This window comes from Sus scrofa, chromosome 18 (assembly GCF_054392235.1).
Source record: "Sus scrofa isolate SSC_HxYL_T2T_F1_AM1 chromosome 18, Sscrofa_HxYL_maternal_Yorkshire_Landrace_v2.0, whole genome shotgun sequence".
NCBI classification, from domain to species: domain Eukaryota; kingdom Metazoa; phylum Chordata; class Mammalia; order Artiodactyla; family Suidae; genus Sus; species Sus scrofa.
The window spans coordinates 13,076,288-13,098,919 of NC_139400.1; the positions used below are offsets into that span (position 1 = coordinate 13,076,288).

The following is a 22,632-nucleotide window of genomic DNA, read 5'->3' on the forward strand; positions in this document are numbered from 1 at the left end:
GAGCTGCCTTCGTGCCCTTCTGTGACTTCAGTTCCGGGGACGAATTTCAACACAAAACAAAACAAAAATGGATACGTGTGGAGCCCCTTGTCTCCAGAGCACTGCAAAGAGAACTTTCATGTCGAGTGATGTAAATTTAAAAAACTGTGGGAGTTCCCGTCGTGACGCAGTGGATAATGAATCCGACTAGGAACCATGAGGTTGCGGGTTCGATCCCTGCCCTTGCTCAGTGGGTTAACGATCCGGCGTTGCCGTGAGCTGTGGTGTAGGTCACAGACGCGGCTTGGATCCCGCGTTGCTGTGGCTCTGGTGTAGGCCAGTGGCTACAGCTCCGATTGGACCCCTAGCCTGGGAACCTCCATATGCAGCGAGAGTGGCCCAAGAAATGGCAAAAAGACAAAAAAATAAAAAATAAAAATAAAAAAAATAAAAAATTATGGTATCTGATGGGTCAGGAATGAGACGTCCATGTCCCCCATAAAATCGAATACATGTATGTAGAGCTTTTCTCACTGTTTGAAAAGTTGGGTAAAGACATAAATCTGACACGTGACTGTTCCATCTTCAAAGCTGCCTTTAGTGCAGTAACGTCCTTAACCTGTCCTTTAAAATAAAAGCTGAAATGTAACAGAGGGACCAAAGATGCGTATTTTTCTGCTCTCCTTTATGACGAAGGGGAAACGTGTGCTTCACGGGACCACGGGGAGGTAAAATCAGGAAGGCGTAGCTGGACTTCATAAGTTTAATGTACGATTCCTTCTCGTCCCCCTCTCCTTCCTCTTTTCCAGCTGGTAAATGTCCGAGTGGCATTTCCTTGTTTGGAATGACACCTCATTTAAAGACTGCGACTGGGTCTCTTTGCCTTTTCCATCAATCTTTCTCTGGACCCCTCCTCAACTTACAGCTCTGCAACCCAGCAGCGTCAGTGATGTGACAGCTCAGCGCCCCTGCCACGGATTCCGCCAGTCATTTAGCGGAGTCTGATGTGGCTAGAATTAAAACAGCTACTTGAAGAATACAGGAACTATTTAGAAAGATTAAGTAGTTTTGATAATGTCCTGGTGAATCATACCTGAAAGAGAACAGGAAGTCTTCTTGATGCAGAATCAGTAAACAGTGTGAGCAAGGAAATACAGGCTTTCTTTGCCTATTTCTTCCAAAAACTTCATTGTTTGCCACAGACAGTCAATATTCCGGCGGGCGGAGGAGCGGGGGGAGTGCGTCCAAAGAAAACGCCCTGAAAGTTCCCCAGTGACAAGGTCCCTTTGGTGCATCTGCCACATCCCCAGGGTGACCGTTCACCCACCATATTCACTCTGCCTTTCCCCCCACTCTCTTCCCTGCCTGAACTCAACCTCGAAGAAGTGACAAATGGGGACTGGGGGTGCAGAAGAGGAGTGAGAAATGCACCAGGGAGGAGGCACAGAGAAGCGCCCCCTCCCCCAGGCTTCCAGAAGCAGAGCGAGCTGGGAGCCGGGAGGAGCCTGTCTTTGCATGAATTGGGGAGTTAACCTTATGAGATGAAGCGGGGCTGGGCATTGTCACTTAGGAAATCACGCTGCTGGTCATGCCAAAGGACCAGAGAAAGCTAACGGGCTTTGCAAATCTGGGGACAAAGTGCAGACGATGTGTGTCCCAGGCACAGTTGGAAAAAAAACCCACAAAAGTGGTTTCACGATGGTCCCAAGAGCCTACCGCAGTCAGTGGAACACTGGGGATTCACTGAAGAAGGAGGGCGAGTCTAAGGCTTATTGAGCCACCCGGGACTTTAACATTCCTCACTATTTTGTTAAGGCTCATTTAATCCGGCGACAAATGGAGAAACCCAACAGAGTAGCTCATATTACAAAACCAAACCAAACCAATAACACATGCATTGTAGACACAATCTGGATTTTCTGGGCCCCCTTGGGCCATCGGGACCTGTTCCAACCTCATCTATGCTCACTGTTACATCAAACGCCCCAACTCCGGCGGTCACAGAAGACCCAGGTCTGGCCCTAGAGCACCTCGGTGAGCCCAGAGGTGTTGGGGACACGTCTCTGGAAAGTGACACACAACACACAACACTGCTGTTCTGCTTCCCAACGTAACATCTCGTGGCCGCCACCGACACCATCTTTTTCTGTCTTGTTCCCTTTCGTCTCCTGCCACAAAACCTCCCAGACACCCTCCGTTTTTGGGAGGGTGGGCTCCAGCTCGGCCCTGGAACAACCTGGACCGAGGCCACCCCTCCCACACCTGCTTCAACAGCAATTAGTGACTGTCTTCTCCCCACCTCCTGCTCCCATCCCTGCGCCTCTTGAGATACAAAGCAAGAAGGCAAAGAGCTCCTCACAAAGTTTGTTCAACACACACACTTCTATTTGGTAGTTGAGAGGAGAGGGAGAGAACAGAGGAAATCCTGCTGGTAATGAAAGGCTTTTCTCTATGTTCCATCAATTTCACGTCGCAGGACATCTCAGAGAACAGGAGGAGCCTAAGAGGAAACCACAGGGGAGTCGATTCAGGCTTCACATCATCTGTTGCCAGAAAGCAAAGTGAGGCAGGTCCTCTGCCTCTCGGGGACATCATTTCTGTCATCGCTGCTGCTTCCGCCCTTCTCCCAACAGCCATCCTCAGCATCCCCTGGCCGTGCGTGGCCACCGGCATCGATGTGGTTTTACACACGAGTCCCCGTCCCCTGATGGGTGCGTCTCTCAGCTCCAATCTCCAATAGACTGTTTGACTGGCTCTGCTCACCCGGTGGCGGTGGCGGTGTGGCCCTGGGAGCAGGTGGTCAGCCCTGGTGTACTTAGCTGCGCCCAGAGTCCTTCTCACAGGCCATTGACAGCCCCGGAAAGCAATGAATAGCATCTCTGTTGCACAGATGGCCAGCTGGCAGTTTGATGAGCGTATTAGGAAAGAAATGTTGCACCAGGACAAAAGCTGATACAGTGTGGCAGAAGATGATACACATCGCCTGGTTATTCTTTTTTTTTTTTCCTACCATGCTCCCTCTTGACAATTTCTTCTCGGACTTTTGACTATTACACAGAGGAAGTGAAGCTGCAGAGTTCCTACAATGGCAGCAATGAAAATCTATTCTCAAGGGTCACAGACAAAAAGCATCGGAAGCCAAGACAGGAAATGTTACATAATAAGAGTCTATTAGCCCTCCATGGGTCCCTTAGTTGCTAAAGATTACAGTCACCAATTAGGGAAACAGAAAAAGTTTCTTGCCTGTGGAGCCTTGAGGCCACCTGCTATTTCTGTGACTGTGGGATACAGAGAAAGAGCAGTGAGCAATGACTCTGCCTTCCTGTGTGAGGCCCTCCTGCGACCAAAACACTTCCGACTGCCCTCTTCTCTGACCAACTACAATCCTACTATTTGACTTTATTCATTTTTTATTTACATTAAAAAATTAACGTATAGTTGATTTGCAATGTTGTGCCAGTGTCTGCTGTACAGCAAAGTGACTCAGTCATACATACATAGACATTCTTCTCAGGTTATCTTTCATCACGATTTATCCCAAGAGTATGATATAGTTCCCTGTGCTGTACAGCAGGATCTCATTGCTTATCCACTCCACATGCAACAGTTTGCATCTACTAACCCCAAACTCCCTGTCCATCCTACCCTCTCTCCCTCCCCCTCGGCATCCACAGGTTTGTTCTCTATGTCTTTGAGTCTGTTTCTGTTTTGTAGAGAGGTTAGTTTGCACCATATTTTAGCCTCCACATAGAAGTGATAGCATATGGGGCTTGTCTTTCTCTTTTTGACTTATTTCACTCAGTATGGGACTCTCTGGTTGCATCCATGTTGCTGCAAATGGCATTATTTCATTCTTTTTTCTGGCTGAGTAGTATTTCAATGTCTAGAGGTACCACATCTTCTCAATCCATTCATCTGTTGATGTATATTTAGGGTGTTTTAGGTCTCAGCTATTATGAATAATGCTGATATGAACATACAGATGCATGCCCAAGCCACTGCAGTGACAACACCAGCTCCTTAGCCCATGGCACTGCAGGGGAACTCCATCTTTTTTTTTTTAAGAATAGTAAACAAGGATTCCAATGCCTATGAGATGCATAAATAATACTCGGCACTGAAGAAAGTAATAGGTAGACTTAGAGGCTGAAAGAAGCATAAATTGAAGGTTACTGAATAAAATGTTCATGTATCACTCACATTACACATTTTCAGTTTGAAAACATTTTATTCATTTGACAAGCCCTGTGACCATCAGTGATTTGCATATAACCATGGAGCTCAGTTTCCTCGGTTGAAAAAAATAAAAGGAAAAATAAAAATTTAAGTATCTACCTTAGTGGCTGCTATGAAGATGAAATAAGATTAACACTCAAGAAAAAGTAATGGGGAGTTCCCTTTGTGGCTCAGTCCTTAAGAATCCCCACTAGGATCCATGAGGATGCTGGATCGATGCCTGGCCTCACTCAGGGGATTAAGGATCCGGCATTGTTGTGAGCTGTAGTGTAGGTTGCAGATGCGGCTCAGATCCCCTGTTGCTGTCGTGGCTATGGTGTAGACTGGCAGCTGTAGCTTCGATTTAACCCCTAGCCTGGGAACCTCTATATGCTATGGGTTCAGCCCTAAAAAGGCAAAAAAAAAAAAGAAAGAAAAAGTTATAAAAAGTGGGGGATAGAGAAGCCATGTCAAATTGTTGATCACCTTTTCATTTCATTCAGTGCCTTCCCATCTTCAGGCTTCAAACTTACATCAGATATTCAAAGTATGTGTTTGTTTTCTACTAAAGGGTGAAGGACTTCCACTGGCGTAGAGTTTCCATGGAGTGTATTTTACTACAGAACTACCTTGGATTTCTATGCCCAGGGATGTCTTAATAATGCCTTTGTTTTTTTTGTTTGTTTGTTTGTTTGTTTGTTTTTGCCATTCCTTGGGCTGCTCTCACAGCATATGGAGGTTCCTAGCCTAGGGGTCGAATCGGAGCTGTAGCCGCCGGCCTACGCCAGAGCCACAGCAATGCAGGATCCAAGCCGCATCTGCAACCTACACCACAACTCATGGCAACGCTGGATCCTTCACCCACTGAGCAAGGGCAGGGATGGAACCCGCAACCTCATGGTTCCTAGTCGGATTCGTGAACCACTGCGCCATGACGGGAACTCTGGGATGTCTTAATAATGGAACCACTTTGCCTATGGCAGTTTCTAGGGTTGGAATGTCAGCAAATAAGAGCTTGATGGGGCTCTGAGTCCTAGTGGGTGTCCTTAGTTTTCAACTAATGGGGGGAAAAAAAAAAAAAAGGCCCAGGGAGCTGCAACCACTGCCCTGAGCCCCACCCCAAACAGGAGGCACAGCTCAACCCTTACTCTCTTCCCCTATTTTCACACTTCCTCCATCCATAATCCTCCACCAAAAGAGTTTATCCACATCTGCGCTCGTACATTCGCGATTACTCTAACGTAGGCCTGGTGCATCTGCATCTTTTATTTTATGAAAAATAAAAATAAAAATACGAACTTGAAAAAAAAAAGGAGTTCCCATCGTGGCGCAGTGGAAATGAATCCGACCGGGAACCATGAGGTTTCGAGTTTGATCCCTGACCTCGTTCAGTAGGTTAAGGATCTGGCGTTGCCGTGAGCTGTGGTGTAGGTCACGGATGTGGCTCAGATCCTGGCGTGGCTGTGGCTGTGGGGTAGGCCAGCAGCTGAAGCTCCGATTGGATCCCCAGCCCGGGAACCTCCATATGCCACAGGTGTGGCCCTCAAAAGCATAAAAAAAATATATGAGCTTGTTCTGTTGTAACCACATTTTGTCCAATATCATTTGTAATTATCTAATCACGCCTAAATGTCTTATGACGTCTCGACATCGCATTTGAAAATTTCATTTAAAAAAGGAAGATATAAGTTTGGGATTAACAGATACACACTCCCATTTATGAAAGAGATAAATAACAAGGGCCTACTGTCGAGCACGGGGACCCATACTCGATATCTTATAATAATTTATATGAGAGAAGAATATGAAAAAGAATATATGTATGTGTGTGTAACTGAATCACTTTGCTGTATACCTGAAATTAACTCAACATTGTAAATCAACTATAGGTCAATTTAAAAAATGAAGAAAAATTAAATTAAAAAATAAAGAAGGAAGCTAGAGACATTGGAAGAGCATTTACAGTTGTGTGGCATGAAAACAATGCAACCTTTCGAAGGCCCTAAAATCGTGGGGAGAGAAGGCGCAAGGCATCAGATAACTTTCCCCCACCTCCGAGACTATACACAGATTTCCAGGTCCAAAGTCAAAAATAATATCAGATTTGGGGTTCATAAAATTCCAGGCTATTTCCTTCACAGGATACAAGATGTGAGATCATTAAAATACTGCGCTTGAGGTACACAGATTTTGACTTAAATAAAACAATCCCACACGTTAGACCAGAAAAACAATGACTTCTCATTTACTACCCTCTATTCCTGGAAATTTAACTTATGCATGAGCTTATGTTTGTTTTATGTATTTTACTGATGAAACGAGCACAATTAAAAATTTTAAAAATCCATAAAATGTAAAACCAAAATAACATAAATAGATTTTCCTTAATATCCTGGAAGTCATTAAAGCAATTTATGTTTTATGCATTCCATTAAATGTTCTAAAATTCTCCAGGATGATTTAGATTCTGGGTAGTAAAAAAAAAAAAAAATACATTTTTTTATTTACTTGAGTTTCCTATTTCTTGCAGACATCATCAATCAAACAAGGAAGCCCTTTGCTCAGCAAAAGAGCCCTGGCAGGCAAGACAGACCCTGACCAGGACACGCCCTTGGGAATGTGAAATACCCATGACGCCTCCTTAGGCTGATCCACTCACCGCACGACGCCCACCTGTACAGCACGTGACCCTTGGCTTTCTGCTCAAATGGAAAAGACACGTGAACAGCCTGGTTCCACGGAATCTGCCAACACCTGGGAGCCGGGTCTTGACTCTCTCATTAACTAATTGTATTTTACTGGGTCTCAGCCTTTATGACATGAGAGGTTTGAGCAACACTCCCTATGATGCCAGGTCTTGGGTGTTTTCTTTAATCTTTAATTTTATACCGTTTTACAGGTTGCACTCCATGTGCAGCTATTACAACACATTGGCTCTTAGGATGCAGAGGATCCTCTTGAAAGAAGGCCACCTGCAGCAACACGGGTGCCGCCAAAGTCGCTAAGGGAAGTCAGCCAGAAAGAGAAAGACAGACACCGTGTGGTCGCACTCACATGTGGCACCTAAAATAGGACACAAATGGGAGTGCCCGTTGTGGTACGGTGGAAACGAATCTGACAAGAAGCCAGGAGGTTGGGGGTTCGATCCCTGGCCTTGCTCAGCAGGTTAAGGATCCGGTGTGGCCGTGAGCTTCGCATGGTGTAGATCGCAGAGGCGGCTCGGATCCCACATTGCATGGCTGTGGTGTAGGCCGGCGGCTTCAGCTCCGATTGGACCCCTTGCCTGGGAACTTCCATATGCCATGAGTACAGCCCTAAAAAGACAAAAAGACCGATAGATAAGTAAATAAATAAATAAACTAAAATCAAATACGACACAAATGAACTTATCCACAAAACAGAAACAGTCTCGCCGACAGAGAGAACAGACTTGTGGGTACCAAAGGGAGAGGGGAGGTGGTGGAGGGATGGATGGGAAGTTGGGGGCTTAACAGATGCAAGCTAGTGAGTGTGTGTGTGTGTGTGTGTGTGTGTGTGTGTGTGTGTGTGTGTGTGTGGTATATACAGTATATAAAGAATAGATAGGCGTTCCCGTCGCAGTGCAGTGGAAATGAATCTGATTAGCGTCCATGAAGACCCAGGTTCGATCCTCAGCCTCGCTCAGTGGGTTAAGGGTCTGGCATTGCCATGAGCTGTGGTGTAGGTCACAGACGTGGTTTGGATCTGGCATTGCTGTGGCTGTGGCTGTGGCGCAGGCCGGCGGCTACACCTCTGATTCAACCCTTAGCCTGGGAACCTCCATATGCCAGAAGAGTGGCCCAAGAAATGGCAAAAAGACAAAAACAAAAAGAACACAGAAACAAAAAGTGGGGAGAAGACAGGGGAGTAAGCGTCGCTGGAAGGAGTCACGTGGGCTGACCCTTCTTCCCTGGATACGGTCTCGAAGCGCAGAGAAGCACCAAGCCTCAGACGGAAGATTAAAGAAAATAAAGTCAGGACTAAGGCTGATGAGCTATTATCATAGAAACCTGATGCCACTGATTCTAGAGCTCTAGGAGGTGAGGCTCCCCAAGCCACTGATTCTAAAGTCTGGGCACCGAATTTACTGGTGAGAAAGACAGAGGGAGCCTCGGTCCCAAAGACGGCAGAGGTAAGGTTGTGTCCAACCAGCTGCACACATACAACTATCTCCGTGCAAAATGCAAACCAGACAATCAAAGGCACTGGAGAACAGCCCAAAGTTAGCAGATTTTGCAGAAGATAGGTCTTCGTGGCCACTGCCATAGCTTGAAAGTGGCAGACCACTCCAGATGAGCAGGTGGCAGCTTTAAGAAGAAAGGGACTTAGACCTTGGGTGGCCACAAGACCAGCAGATCACCACACTGCTTGCCAGAATCTTCATGTATATAGAGAGGCCTTCACTGGGTTCAGTCTAGATGGTCTCATGACCACCTCTCAAGGCTGTGTCCTTGGAAGGGCTCTCACTGTGGGAATGGAGGGCAGACGTCCCACCCACAGATGGGGGAGCAGTGAGAAGCCTTCACCTGCTGGGGTCCAGTCCCCAGGTCAACCAGCTATCTCAGCCTCTTGACAACCTCTCCAAGCAATTACAAAAGTGCCCAGCATAAAAGCAACTGAAATCAAAGCTTTAAGTGCAACTGTTATCTAGTGGATCAGTGTATCAAATCTCTTCAATGTGAATGTTTATTTTCCTCTAACTATGCATGACCTTAGAAATTTAACACTCTAGCCAGAAGGTCATGTAACCAAGCAGGGCCCTGCAAGGCCTCCCAGAGTGGACCCCGGCTCATTCCCTCCACCTGCCTTTTGTCCTCAGAGAAACTGCAAAGCAGCAATTTAATCAGAGAAGTGAGAAAATACAGAGAAAAAGGAAAACAGTCAAGACAGAGGAATAATAGTTTAGCCATTCGACGAAGCTAAGGACTTTTAGTTCTTTCTCAAGGACTACAGGTAATATTCTGAGCCACTTCCTGAAAGCAGTTTTGCAGGTGCTGAAGCCCCGCCCCCTGGGGGGCGGGGAGAAGTCAACCGCGTGCTGCCCACAAGCTTGTAGACCCCAGATGGGTTGGAGCCATAAATTGATGGCGGCTGACTCCCAATGACCTCACCACCCACCAATCAGGATGATGTCCACGAGCTGACCACGCCCTGCTCCTTGACCCTGTAAGACGCCTCACTATCCACGGCGGGGGGCGGGGCACAGTCCTTGAAGCACTGGCCTGCTGTGCTCCTTCTTTGCTGCTGATCAATTAAAGCTACTTTTTCTGTTGCTTCCAACTCCCATCTCCGCATTTGTAGTTGGCATCGGTGGTCAGAGGCAGCCGAGATTTCAGCAACAGTCAGAAAACAGAATGTGAGGCTGTCCGGCAGTCCCCACCCCCATCAGCGCAGTCCTTTCCATGCACTACTGACAGCTCATGTTTCCAAAAGCAATGGAGAAAAGAATTCGTAATGTGTGGTGATGAAGCAATTAACAAGTTAACAACTATGGAGAAAAACGTAAGGAAAAAAACTTCAACGAACTACAGAATAATTTTGTAGGAAGAATAAGTTTGGATCTGAGTGAGCACACACTGGAGTTTAAGCTGTCCGGCGGTTCCACAATGAGATGTGTTAGCAATCCCATGTTTTACCACAGTAGACTTCAGTATCTTCTAGACTGTGATAAAGGCAAACATTCTGTGCACGTAATAAAATCACGGCTCTTCTTTTTATGAAGGTTATATTGGATTTTGATAACTCCCTGGCACAAAGATAATCAAAGTTACTCAAACCAAAAATTTTAAATGTTCATACAGTTTAGTAATATCACTGCAAAATATATTCATTAAGCTCTCAAAAAAAAAAAAAACCTGCACTACATTATGACTCTAGAAGATTTGCCTGAAAGTAGAGCCCAAATAAGAATCACTCTGCCTCCTGAGCCTGAGGTTAATCACAGTTAAGAGTTTGGTGTATTTCCTTTGTATTCATATGTGAATTGCACTTTTGTATGTAATCAGTTTTGTATGTTTAAAAGAAGAAAGAAAGACAGTGAGTTTCCAGAGGGTATCACACCAGAGCTGGCAGAAGTCAGGGAGCCCTGTGGATGCAAATCCACCCCTATGAACCCCAGGCAGGTGGGTTCCATTGTTCCATGGGCTGCACCCAACCTTAGGCTTCCTCCTGGTGTCTGTACAGCAGCCTTAGCTGCTGACCACTACCTAGCAGGTGCTTGATGAATTTGCTCACTGTGCCCTGACCAATACCGGGTAGGCGGGACTATGTGATCCCACGGGGACATTTTACTTTCCCAGTCCCAGGGGACTGTCACTCTTGGGAGCCATCTTCCCAGGGCCAGTGGCTCCTGCCCATACGAGGGGTGACCGTCGAACTGGTCACCTTCTGTGGTCCTTAGCAGCTATGAGCAGATGGTCAGTGACCCCCATGGTCAGCAACAATGAAGTTACAAAGCTACAAAAAGGATCTTTCTTCTCCCCGTTCTGAGGGTTCAACACATGAGCTCAACTCAACCACAGAGCAGCCACCTGAAAAAGAGAAAGATGGAAAGTGTTTCCCCAGGAGTGTCTGCACCAGAACAAATCGTGATACACTGCCAGGCAGGGATCGCTGTGACAGGAATCAGTAAATGAATCACACAAAAGTGAGCCCAACAGAAAGCTTTTCCAGAGAGGTTGAGGCCCTTCCTCCCAAGAGGAACCCTCCAACAGTGGAAAATGGGAACAAATTTATTTCAAAAGTCTAATAAAATAAACAGATACTATTGAGTTTGAGTTTGAGTTTTTAAAACTATTGCAACTGAAGTCTCACTTGGTCTGTCCAGTACTTTTCAAGTTGCACTGTTCACTCCTGCCGGCTACATGCCCCTCACTCTCGCCAGAATGCTCCCTAACCCTCCATCCCAGCATTCGCATCTCACGGCAGCCACCTCTGAGACAAACTACCCATGGCCATCTACAAGCTGTGAGGGCAGCTACAACTTAACCAGATTCTTCTTGGAGGAAGGGGGTTGGAAACGTCTTCCTCCAGAAAATGGATAATTCACAATCTCACATTAGGCAATGGGAAATCAGAGGTTTTAAAGCACCAAGGGCAGAATGACTACAGCTGGGTTCTAGTCAGTGAAGACAATCTCTAAGTGGATGGGTTTGGGTTCTTGGACTTAGCAGGAGCTGACAAGGTTTGCTAAATGAATGATGGATGACTGTTCACTGAATTAATATGATTCAATGGCCCTAGCATTTGTTGGACACCTGCCGGATGCATAGTGTGATCCCTAACTCATGACTAAAGGTTTTCTAGTTCCTTCTAAATTGTTGCTGTGTATCTGAACACTTCCCGGAAAGTTTTATTGGTGTCAATACCCTGCAGTCTTGCCAAGAAGCCACTTTACCCCTGGAACTGAAGGCATTTCTTAAAAGAAATTACTGAATGATCTTCTGAATATCTCTACTACATACTCACTGATGAGTGAAACTTGATTATTTTTAAAGTCATAATCCCAGCTTATGCATATGAAAAAGACACTTCCTATGGATATTAAATAAGGCAAATGTGAAAAGTGTAACTGCTCGAATCACAGTTAATGAGAAAGGACATCAAGATATGACTTGTGGATCCAAATATTTCCCCTAGACCTGATTGGAGTAGAAATAAAAGTCTCCCATCCTAAATCCTTATATAACTCAACAGACCAGGAGTTCCTTCATCTATGAATGCATCTAATATCATTACTAATGCCAGCTCCACATAGGTCCAACTCCCAACGAATAGATATTAATGGGAATAATCTTTTACTCCCATGCTAGTAAACACGTATGCCTCTGCATACAAAAACGTAGAGGCAAAAACAGCCGTAGCAAACGCAAGACAAAAGCTTACAGCACACAGACTCAGGCTACCAATCAAACCATCAAACCTAAGATCCAAAGTACTTGCTTGCTTGCTTTCAATTCAAAACAAACAGAAATACTCTAAAATATTTTTAAAGCACATTAATATACACACGGCCACACAGCTTCCCTCTACAGCCCAGGTAAGGAGTTTCCTTAAGAAACGGCAACCTAAGGGGGGCACCGGCGAGGCTGAGAAGAATGGCCAAGGCCAAGCAAGGCTGAGCTGCGCACGTGACCGCGGGGACCCGAGACCTCCGAGACCTCCGTAGGGATTTGCTTCTCTGCTGGTGGAAAGAGAAGCTTCCCTAGGCATCTCTCTCACACTCGACGCTACCGGGGCGGTTCTGGGACGGCTCCTCAGGCCGCTGCCCGCCCTCTTTTCTCCGAACGTCAGTCATTTCCTCGAAATCAATCCAGGCACGCAGCTGCCCATTAAAGTTAATTAAGCACGCGCCCGAGACACCGACAAGAGCGTGCGCCCCGGGCAGAGCCCAGAATGCCTCCCGGGAAGCCCCTTCCGGAAGCTCCGGCCCAGGGGGGTCACAGTCCGATTCCGAGGGACCCAGCTGCCCACCGCTGACCTCTCCCGCCCGCCCCCACCCCGAAATCTCCGCAATCCTGGGAGACAGCTGCAGCCCCAGCGAGCGAGCCGAGCCCCGCGCAGCCCAGAGCAGGTGCACCTGCAGAGCCTGGCGTTGGCTTTGCGTCGATTAAACACCTCCTCTTCGCACAAACCCCGGCGCCCCTCGTCCACTGTCTGGACCCAAGGACCCCCCTCTCGGGTCGAGGAGGGGCGGACGGCAGCTCGGAACCCACAAGCCAGAGAGTGTCCGCTCGCCCGCAGAAGGCAGCCGCCACCTGCTCTCCAAGGTCCCGCTCCAGCCCCTCCGTCGCGGGTCCCTTACCTTGTGGCCTTTCCCCGGGGGACACCTGACGTTATTGGAGGCTCCTGCTGTCTGATTCATGTCCGGAGGAAGTTGGGGACCGATTCTCTACCTTCGAAACTTCCTTGGCGCGTGGAGGGTGACAAAGGTGCGCGTCTCCCGGAGGCGAGGTGGGTCCTCCCGCTCCAGCCAAGCCCCGGCGACGTCTCCCCGCGACAGGTTTCCGCGGGGCCCCTGGTCCAGGGATGCTTAGCCCTGCAGCCCGAGCCGGAGAAAGAGAAGCAGCTGCTGGGACCCCGGAGGGAGCCGGGCCGGCGCCGGCGGCTCCGAGGGCGCTCTGCCCAGGGCTGCCTTCCCGGGAAACAGTCCAGGACTCTCAAGACCAGAAGCGCGAGCAAATCCGAAAAGAGCTCCGAGGAGGGGCGAGGAGGTACGTGTCCGGGGAGGGAGGGGGCGGCAGGACGTGGCTTTTCCGCGAGCGAGGGGTGGGGAAAGCCGCGGAAGCTCGGGAACCCGGCGCCTTCACGCCCCCCCGGGCGGAGACGCCGCTGCGAGTCGCGCGGGTCCTGCACGCACCTTCCCACGCCCCTCCACGTCCCCAACGCCAGGGCTGCAACCGCAAGCCCTGCAGACCAGGCGCCCCACCCGCCCTGCACGAGGGAGTGGAGCCGGGCAACTCAGAGGGGCAGGCGCACGCTCTCGTCCGCAGCTCCTGCACGAGCTCCAGTCGCCAAATCTACCGGCGATGGTCGGGAGGTGGCACGCGAGGCTCCGCCGGGCGCCACTGCACAGGGGAGGCGAGGACGCGGAGGGGGCGGAGGAGGAGCTGGGACGAGAGAGTCCCCGCCAGCCATGGCTGAGGATGGAGGCATCCGGCTCCAGGGCAGGCGCTGCTGCCCCGGGCTGGGGTCCGCGGGGCCCCATCTCCGTGACCGTGACCAGGGCGTCCTGGGGGGCAGGGCAGCGAGTTCATCCACCTCTTTCTGCCCCCCGCCCCTGGATTTTTCTTTGTATTTTCCTTTTACTTTCGGCGCCTGGGAGGTCCTGGTCTAATTAGGCAGCGTGGGGCACGAGGTGGCACATTGACCCTTGGGGATTAAGACAAGCAAACCAAAAAAGAGCAACGGCTCTGGGCTCTGTGAAGACTGCATTGCAACATATTCAAATCGCAAGTCTGACCGGCGGGCCATTAGGATCCAGCCCTATCAGTGGACCAGATGTTGAGTTTTGTCTAGATTTATCCAGGTGGTGATGGTTGGGTTTGAATGTCCCGAGCGGACAATCAAGCCGCCTAACTGGGTTTCAATTTTCCCATCCCGCGTTCTTAGTTTCATCATCTAGACGCGAAGGAGGGAGCTGGTTTCACCTGTGAGAACTGGAGGTGAACAGTGAATTGCTAGCAGAAGCTCCTCTCCACGGGGTGGCCGGGAAGAGTAAAAAGATTTCACTCTCAGGTGTTTGCTGATGTTTATGGTCATTTCTTTAACAGACCCCAATCCACAGAATAAGTTATCCTGTGTGGTGACTTTAGCCCAGTGACAAGTTCGAAAGGGACTGGGGACATTTCTGTTCTGTGACTGGGAAGTGACTTGTGACATTGCTTCCTGTGGAAAGGCAAATTTTGTGCAGGTGTAAGTCAGAGGACACAGCGTGGCTGTGGAGGCCGATATGGTTAGACTCTTGGCTTTGCTCTCCCTGGTGTACTTCCCTGGGCCACTTCTTTCTCTCATTTCTTTTCCTGCTCCGAGGTCGTTGCTACTGTGCCATCTTCCGGATTAAAACCTGGCTTCAAAATGTTGATGGGTGGGAGGTGCTTAGCAAGGCAGTAGATGGTCACCAGGTGGCAGGCGACCTTGGGTACGACTGCCTGGAGTGATCGGGAGTACTTGACACAATTACAGAGACTGATGCTCAGGTCCACTCTGTTCTGGAGTAAAAATCTGTAAGGAGGTGGCCCCTGCGAATGGCCGCATGGAGTTTCCAGCCGCCACCACGCTGCTCCTCTCCCAGCCTCCAGCAATTCATCAAAACTGCCCCTGCCTCGTCCTCCAAGTTCGTGTAGGCGGGGCCTCTGCTCCAGGGAAGCAGAGCTCAGCCCTGACCCCCTGGGTTCACTCATCTCTGCAGATTCCTGGGGCACCGCCGTTCTCTTCTGGGTCCAAGAAACCTCATCAGCTTTCATTGCGTTCAGGTTTTTCTAGTTGTAACTGCAGAAGCGATGACGTGTAAGCTCCTGACATGTTGGGGCTGAAACCAGACGTCTCTGTGTATCTGTCTAGTCCTGGGTCTTCTATTTTCTTTTTGCTTCATGATTCTTACCTTACTTTCTCTCTCTTCTCTCCTATCATACCGTGAGCAGCAAGAAAAACACAGATGGTAACTTGGGCACAGCTCACAAATCACTTGAGCGAAATAACCAAGTTCATTAGGTAACACTAGAAAAACCTCTTCGGTTTTCGGCGTCACCGCAGACCACACTCCCGCGAACTGTTCTGCCCTTTCCTGATAAACATCGTGCTTCCAGTGGGATCGCTGGGGAGGCATGCCCGAAGCAGCCTTCTATAACCTGTATCACTGTATTTTAATGATTAATATGAAGGCTAGAAAATTCATTGCAGTGTGGTCAACTGTAGGAAGACAGTGTGCTTGGGTGTAGTAAAATTCAGAGCTGACAGATCTGGCAGAATTCATTAGTGGTCTCTTTTTCAGTCTTGAAGAAGCAATACCACACCAAGGGTCACACTGTGTTGGGCTTGAAGAAGCATGTAAGAGGGATACGGGCACAGGTTTCCCGATTCTTTTTTTTTTTTTTTTTTTTTTTTTGTCTTTTTGCCATTTCTTGGGCCGCTCCCGTGGAGGTTCCCAGGCTAGGGATCTAATTGGAGTTGTAGCCACCGGCCTACGCCAGAGCCACAGCAACGTGGGATCCCAGCCGCGTCTGCAACCTACACCACAGCTCACGGCAATGCCGGATCCCCAACCCACTGGGCAAGGCCAGGGATCGAACCCGCAACCTCATGGTTCTTAGTCGGAATTGTGAACCACTGCGCCACAACGGGGACTCCTGAGGTTTCCCGATTCTTTCCTCTCCTCCATCGCTGCCCACTCCCAGACCCTCTCCCACCACTGCCGTTCCTGCCGGCCACCTCTGAGCTGCATACTCCTCCCCCGCTGTGTAGTTGCAGGTTGCAAGTGGTCCAGGCATCTTCTCAATGGCCCTCAAGTTGAAACAAGCACTCACCACCCCAGATTAGTGTAACAGTTCTGGACCCTTAGTCCAAACGTCCCAGCATCCTTCCTGCCAGGAATCAGGCAATCAGTACATACATAGAACGAGTCAAATATGACATAAGTTCGACAGAGTTAAATATAATCTCGCATTATTGGCTTCATTTGGCGACTGTTCCCTTGCCTAACAATTGCATATTTTGCTCTTTAAAATAACTTTAATTGGGAATTTAAAAACAGACAAGTGTTGATATTCCGTAGCTGAGGAAAGAGGGGCTATCTGAGACTGGAACTTGGGTTTCTGCTAATTGTTCCCGTGGATAAACTGTAATGTGACTGTCAGGCCACCAAGACTGTGAGTTTTTAAATCACATTTAAAATTTTTAAATGAGGCGTTCCCGTCGTGGCTCAGTGGTTAACGAATCCGACTAGGAACCATGAGGTTGTGGGTTCGATCCCTGGCCTCGCTCAGCTCCCTCCGGCATTGCCATGAGCTGTGGTCACAGATGCGGCTCGGATCCCGTGTTGCTGTGGCTGTGGTGTAGGCCAGTGTCTACACCTTGGATTCGACCCCTAGCCTGGGAACCTCCGTATGCCGCGGGAGTGGCCCTAGAAAAAGCAAAAAGACCAAAAAAAAAAAAAAAATTAAATCAAATTTTGATGTAGTTTTGAAACCTGATGGTAAGATTTCAAGTTTACTGACGTCTCCTTTTCAGTACTCTTCACACGGCCTAGGCAGACTGCACAACAACTGACTTTTTTTTAAACTTTTTACAGTTGCACCTGTGACATATGGACATTCCCTGGCTAAGAGTCGAATTGGAGCTGCAGCTGCCGGCCTACACCACAGCCACGGCAACACCAGATCTGAACCACTTCTGCAACCTACACCACAGCTTGTGGCCATGCCAGATCCTTAACCCACTGAGCAAGGCCAGGGATCGAGCCCACATCCTCATGGATACTACTCAGGTTCTTACCCTGCTGAGCCACAACGGGAACTCCCCTGATGTTGTATTTTGTGCATTGTATTCTTATTGATTACAGTTTCTACCTTGAAGAGTCTCTTTCAGAAAGGTGGGATAGTTTCAGGTTACACACCGGAAATGCAAACTGGCATCCAGCCTTTACAGCAGGGGGAGGCAGGAGTAAAAACCAGGCACGTCTTGAATGTGTGACTACACGCGGGCTGTGCCGTCTTTCGCTCTGGATCTGGGGGACGAGTGAACTGAATGTATCATAAGACCTTCTTTCTCATTGGTCTAGAAGCAGGACTGAGAGAAATCCATCCAGCATAAGATACCCCTTTCATGATTCATTTAGCATCCACGTTCATTCATATTTTTGGAACCCCTCCTCCATGTTCAGTGTGTACCCCACGGACTGATGTTTCAGCAGAACACTCATACCAAGAACATTTGTCACTCTGGCACCCTGGGCAATTCTGGAAGGTTCCAAAATTCTATAATGTCATGAGGAAACGTCTAGCAGTTCTAGGCACAGAGTGTGTAAGTCCGATCCTCCTAGGAGCTGCGATGGGTATTCCTATCCTTGCAGGTAAATCATGGACTCTTTGAAAGTCAGTCCAGAAGAACTCATCGTTCTCATTGCTTTGGCGCTTTCAGACACTGTTAAAAACCAGTTGATTCAATAACCCACCCTAGGCTGTGAGGTCGTCCAGGTTTGTTTTTTGCAAGCAGTGACTACTGCTTAGAAATCCGTTCCAGGAGTTCCCGTCGTGGCGCAGTGGTTAATGAATCCAACTAGGAACCATGAGGTTGCGGGTTCAGTCCCTGCCCTTGCTCAGTGGGTTGGGGATCTGGCGTTGCCATGAGCTGTGGTGTAGGTTGCAGACGTGGCTCGGATCCCGCATTGCTGTGGCTCTGGCGTAGGCTGGCAGCTACAGCTCCGATTTGACCCCTAGCCTGGGAACCTCCATATGCCGTGGGAGCGGCCCAAGAAATAGTAAAAAGACAAAAAAAAAAAAAAAAAAAAAAAAAGAAAGAAATCCGTTCTAAACCCCCTGTTCTCCAGAGTCTGTTCTTCGGTGAGACACTCGCGTCATCACACCCATGACCCGTTCCTCCAGGGTGTCCCTTGGCTCCCTGACTGTGATGCTGGCCCTGCTCTTATTGGAAACTCAACTGTCTTGTGCCTTGTTGCCTTTACGTCCCATCTTTTGGGGTCTTTCCAACTGACGCCTGATTATTTAACCTTTAAAGAGGCTTTGCAAGTTACTCCACCAAGAAAGGAAAGGGGGCTATTAAAAGCTGTGGCAGAGGTAGGACTAAATACAGCTCCTGGGCTGCAAAGGAAGGAGCCTGTCCCAAGACTGTGTCGTCTTGCAAAGTCAGGGGGGTGAGGTCCACGGTACTTCGCATCAAAGCTTCCACATGTAGCACGTCCTGACTCTGCTCTACTTTGAGGGCCGTTGTAAGTGGCCTTGAGGTGGAGGGAGGGACCCAGAGTGGGGCTGGTGGGTCCCCCCTGCCCCGTCTCTCCAGCAGAGGCACAGATGCTGTGGGTACCCTGCGCATATCTGCTTGGCCATTTCTGTCCCTACCAGCCTGACTTCCAACTGCAGGTGCCTGCGTCCTTTGTCTGAGGGCTTTGTCTGCCCTCTGATTGGTGTGACAGGCTGGTCGTGCCGGGGGTTTAGGGTGCCTGTGCTGGCAATCCCAGCTCACTGAACAGTGGGGCTTGAAAGAGGAAAACCCAGCCCTCAACCTAGCGAGAGGTGCGCTACCTGCCTCTCGGGGTGCCCAGCGCCCCCATGGAGAGCTGATTCGCTGTGCACCTCCATTGGGTCCCTTCTGGACCCCACAATGGGCCCTGGCCAACCTCCAACTACAGGGAAAGATCTCAGCTGACAGAGGCCCAGCCCTTAGGCTCCGGAATCCGTCATGGCTTTGGTGCAACACGAAGCCTCCTTCCTCTGGGCCAGTCACAGGGCGTGGCCAGGATAGAAACATCTCTTGAGAGATGGGGGACCTCGCTGATGGCCACCTTTCCTTCAGAGACTCCCCAGAGAAGATCCATACACCCTAAGAGGCCCCAAGCTTCTCTCGCTCGGTCCTGCCCTGGGATCAGGCCGGCACTGTGGGCTGGTGGCTTCCGCAGGTGTTTTCCCTAAACAAGTTTTTTCCCTGTTTAAACCGAGGTGGAGTCTGGTGCTTAAGGAATGGGGCCAACACCCTTCAATCCCCCACTCTGCCGCTGGTATTTCTGGAATCATCTTCCAACCCAATGACGTGTGCCCAGTGAGCCTTGATTTGGTCTGTTTCTAGGGCGCCCCAAATGAAGCCGCATTAGGAAGTACGACCTCAGGGCCACAGCCTGAGTTTAGTTCTAGCATCGTATAAGATCACGTGATTGATACAAAATCAGCCGAATCAGCAGTTCTCGTAAACGGGTACAGAGACTGGCAAAGCCAAAGCTGTGAGTCCCAGGACCCGGAACTAAGGGTTTGGAGATGTCTTGTGCTGTGAATGCAGAGGCTGGAGGCCGGGGAGGCAAAGTCCTTAACTTGCCTGTGTATGGCTGTCCCCGGGATGGATGGAGAAGCTGGTACGAATAGCATCGTTGAAGGACTTGGTGCTGTTGTCTCAGCCAGCACCTGCCATCAGTTCATCTGCTGCCCAGAAAACTTAGGCGAATGGCTTTCATTTTTCTTTTTATGGCCACACCCACAGCATTGGAAGTTCCCAGGCCAGGGATTGAATCCAAGCTGCAACGTCAACCTATGCTACAGCGGTGACAATGCCAGCTCCTTTAACCCACTGTGCCGGGCTGGGGATGGAACCACTGCTGCTGCAGTCAGGTTCTGGGTTCTTATCCTACTGCACCACAGCGGGAACTCCTGAGTGGTTTTGACATTTGCAGATGTGACATCGTATTAGGCAAATTTGGAAAATAGCTATCTCTTCCGTTGCCATGCTGCAAATAAACCATGCAATTGGGATGAAGTGAATCCCTTTCTACTGCCTTTTTCCTTGACAAATAAAATCCCAAATCACAGTTCAGTGTGTTGGTCTGATTATGTGACAGTCCTGAAAATTGAAGGGTACCTTATTAATTGCTTATAGTTCAGTGTACCCACTCATTATCTGTAAAATTTTATCAAATGTTCATACAACAAAGTCCATTCTCCAGGTCTTATTCCTTTAATTAGATGTTATAACCATGCCAGCTGAATTCAGCAAAGTGACATCAGGTATCGCCACGTTGCGTCCTTTGCCGGCTTGCCATCAGCTTCCTTCTTGCCCCTTAGATCTGCCAGCTCCTGTAGTCTCTGATTGCTCCACCAACCTTCCCTCTCCTGATTCTGCGTCTCAGGATGTTGCTTCCCACACGTAAACAGCTTCCTTCATCTGTTCCGGCTTCACTCTCTGTGCCTTCTTCTTTCAAACTTAGACACATGCTGGGAGTTCCAGTTGTGGCTCAGTGGTAATGAACCTAACTGGTATCCATGAGGATGTGGGTTCGATCCCTGGCCCTGCTCGGTGGGTTAAGGATCTGGTGTTGCTGTGCCTGTGGTGTAGGCTGGCAGCTGTAGCTCTGAATCAACCCCTAGCCTCGGAACGTCCATATGCGACAGGTGCAGCCCTAAAAAGCAAAAAGCCCCCAAAACAACAATAACAACTAAAAAAAAAACTTAGACACATGCTCACTTCCTCCATGGGACCGCACACTTAGAGCAGGAAGTTCTATTAACCCAGGACATTAATTCCCCGGGAATTTATGTCGAATTACAATAGAGACAGTGTGTATGTGTCTCTGAAAAGAAATATAGATATATGCATAGCTCAAATAGGACTTTAAAGAGTCTGCATCTCTTACAGTCATTGTCACGGCACCCACTGGAAGAACATGAAAATTTCAGTGCAGAGACGTAAACACATTGCTCTCTGTGTTATACATATATTTTTAGGAAAATAAATGAATTATTCCATTAAAAAAAAAGTTACTAAGGCCATTTCTTTTGCTCTTGGACCTGGCGTGGTTCCTAGTCTGCTTAATGAGTTTTGGATTATAGCCTAAAGCTTCCGGAGATGGAAGGTTACTACTCTGGCAAAAATCTGGGCTGATCCACCCTTGTGTTCTCGGTGCAAATCAATAGTGCAAGTGAAATTGAGCTCCTTAAGAGAAACAAATGTTTCCCCGCAGTTGAGCATGTCAATTACCTTTCTTTTCATGGTAAAAGACTCTGAAGGGAACCTTTACCACCTTCACCACTTAAAAATGACAATTCAGGGGCATCAAGGGCCTTCATGAGGTGGTGCAGACATTGATACCCCACTGATGCTGGGGAACGTTTTCATCACAGCCCCCCAGCACCCCCGCCCCCACGTGCTGTCCTGTTAGTCAAGATGCTTTCTTGGAAACTTACAAGCTTGTTTATTGCACATTGTTTGCAGTTGGGGGCAGGGAGCTCTGTGGTTTAGGATAGTAAACTAGGAAAAGGTGTGTAAGCCCCAGGGATGCGTGAGCCCACCCTTGGCCCCTCTGGGGCTTGTCAAACAAATCCCTTCTCCATCAGAGGTGGTGGAGACCTTTGGTCCTTGTTACCTAGTTAACGACCAACGAAGGCTCAGAACCTGAAGCTTTGCTGTGGTTACAGATTATGGCCCCAAAAGTAAGTTTAGCACACAAAGGCTTTTCTTTTAATGTCCTCTAAGTCTCCTGCAGGCCACAGGGTGAGTCAGAGAGTCAGCAGTTTTCCCTGCGCTGCTCTGGCCTCTCAACACGCAGCTTGCATGTCCTGCAGCAGCTGGGACCCGGTTGCAGCACGGCGTTCATGGTTCCCTGGAGAGGGTGACACCCAGCAGGGCCCTGTGGGGCTCCTGGGCACACAAGCCTTTCTGTGTCCCTCATTTCTTATCTTTGGGAATAAGCTTCAGCCTCCAGGACCTTCCCTGGGTTTCAAAGGGGCAGGTTCAAACAGTTGCTAATCAGGGAAGGGCGGGGATGCGGACAGCAGGGAGGAACAGGCTAGAAACCGTGGTGCAGCCTGGGGCCAGGGGCCAGGTTCCTCCTCAAGGGATACACGTGACAGTATGTTTGAGCTCTTCTGCAGAACTAAACCCCCAACAAATGAACACCAGAGAAGAGGAGTTCCCGTTGTGGCTCAGGGGTACTGAACCTACTAGTATCCATGAGAATGTGGGTTTGATCACTGGCCTTGCTCAGTGGGTTAAGGATCCGGTGTTGCTGTGAGCTGCATAGGTTGCAGACATGGCTCGGATCTGGCGTGGCTGTGGCTGTGGCGTAGGCCAGCAGCTGTAGCTCTGATTCAACCCCTAGCCCGGGAACTTCCATAGGCCACAGGTATGGCCCAAAAAAAAAAAAAAAGAAAAGAAAAAAAAAAAGCCAAAACAGAGAGAAGGACCACCAGAACCAGTCCTGGAGCC

General features: G+C 48.9%; 1 protein-coding gene and 1 long non-coding RNA gene across 3 annotated transcripts in view; one reads left to right on the forward strand and one right to left on the reverse strand.

The window, feature by feature from the left end:
• Positions 1–13,396, reverse strand: part of DPP6 (dipeptidyl peptidase like 6) — a 1,001,611-nt gene extending 988,215 nt beyond the window's left edge. The window contains exon 1 of the mRNA XM_085005071.1: positions 13,016–13,396. Coding sequence (XP_084861197.1) covers positions 13,016–13,075 — 60 coding nt within the window. The 5' untranslated portion in view covers positions 13,076–13,396. The remainder of the gene's footprint in view (positions 1–13,015) is intronic.
• LOC110257611 (uncharacterized) overlaps positions 12,569–22,632 on the forward strand; it is a 332,943-nt gene continuing 322,879 nt past the window's right edge. For both annotated transcript variants that reach the window (XR_014833452.1, XR_014833451.1), the window contains exon 1: positions 12,569–13,424. This is a non-coding gene — a long non-coding RNA (uncharacterized LOC110257611). The remainder of the gene's footprint in view (positions 13,425–22,632) is intronic.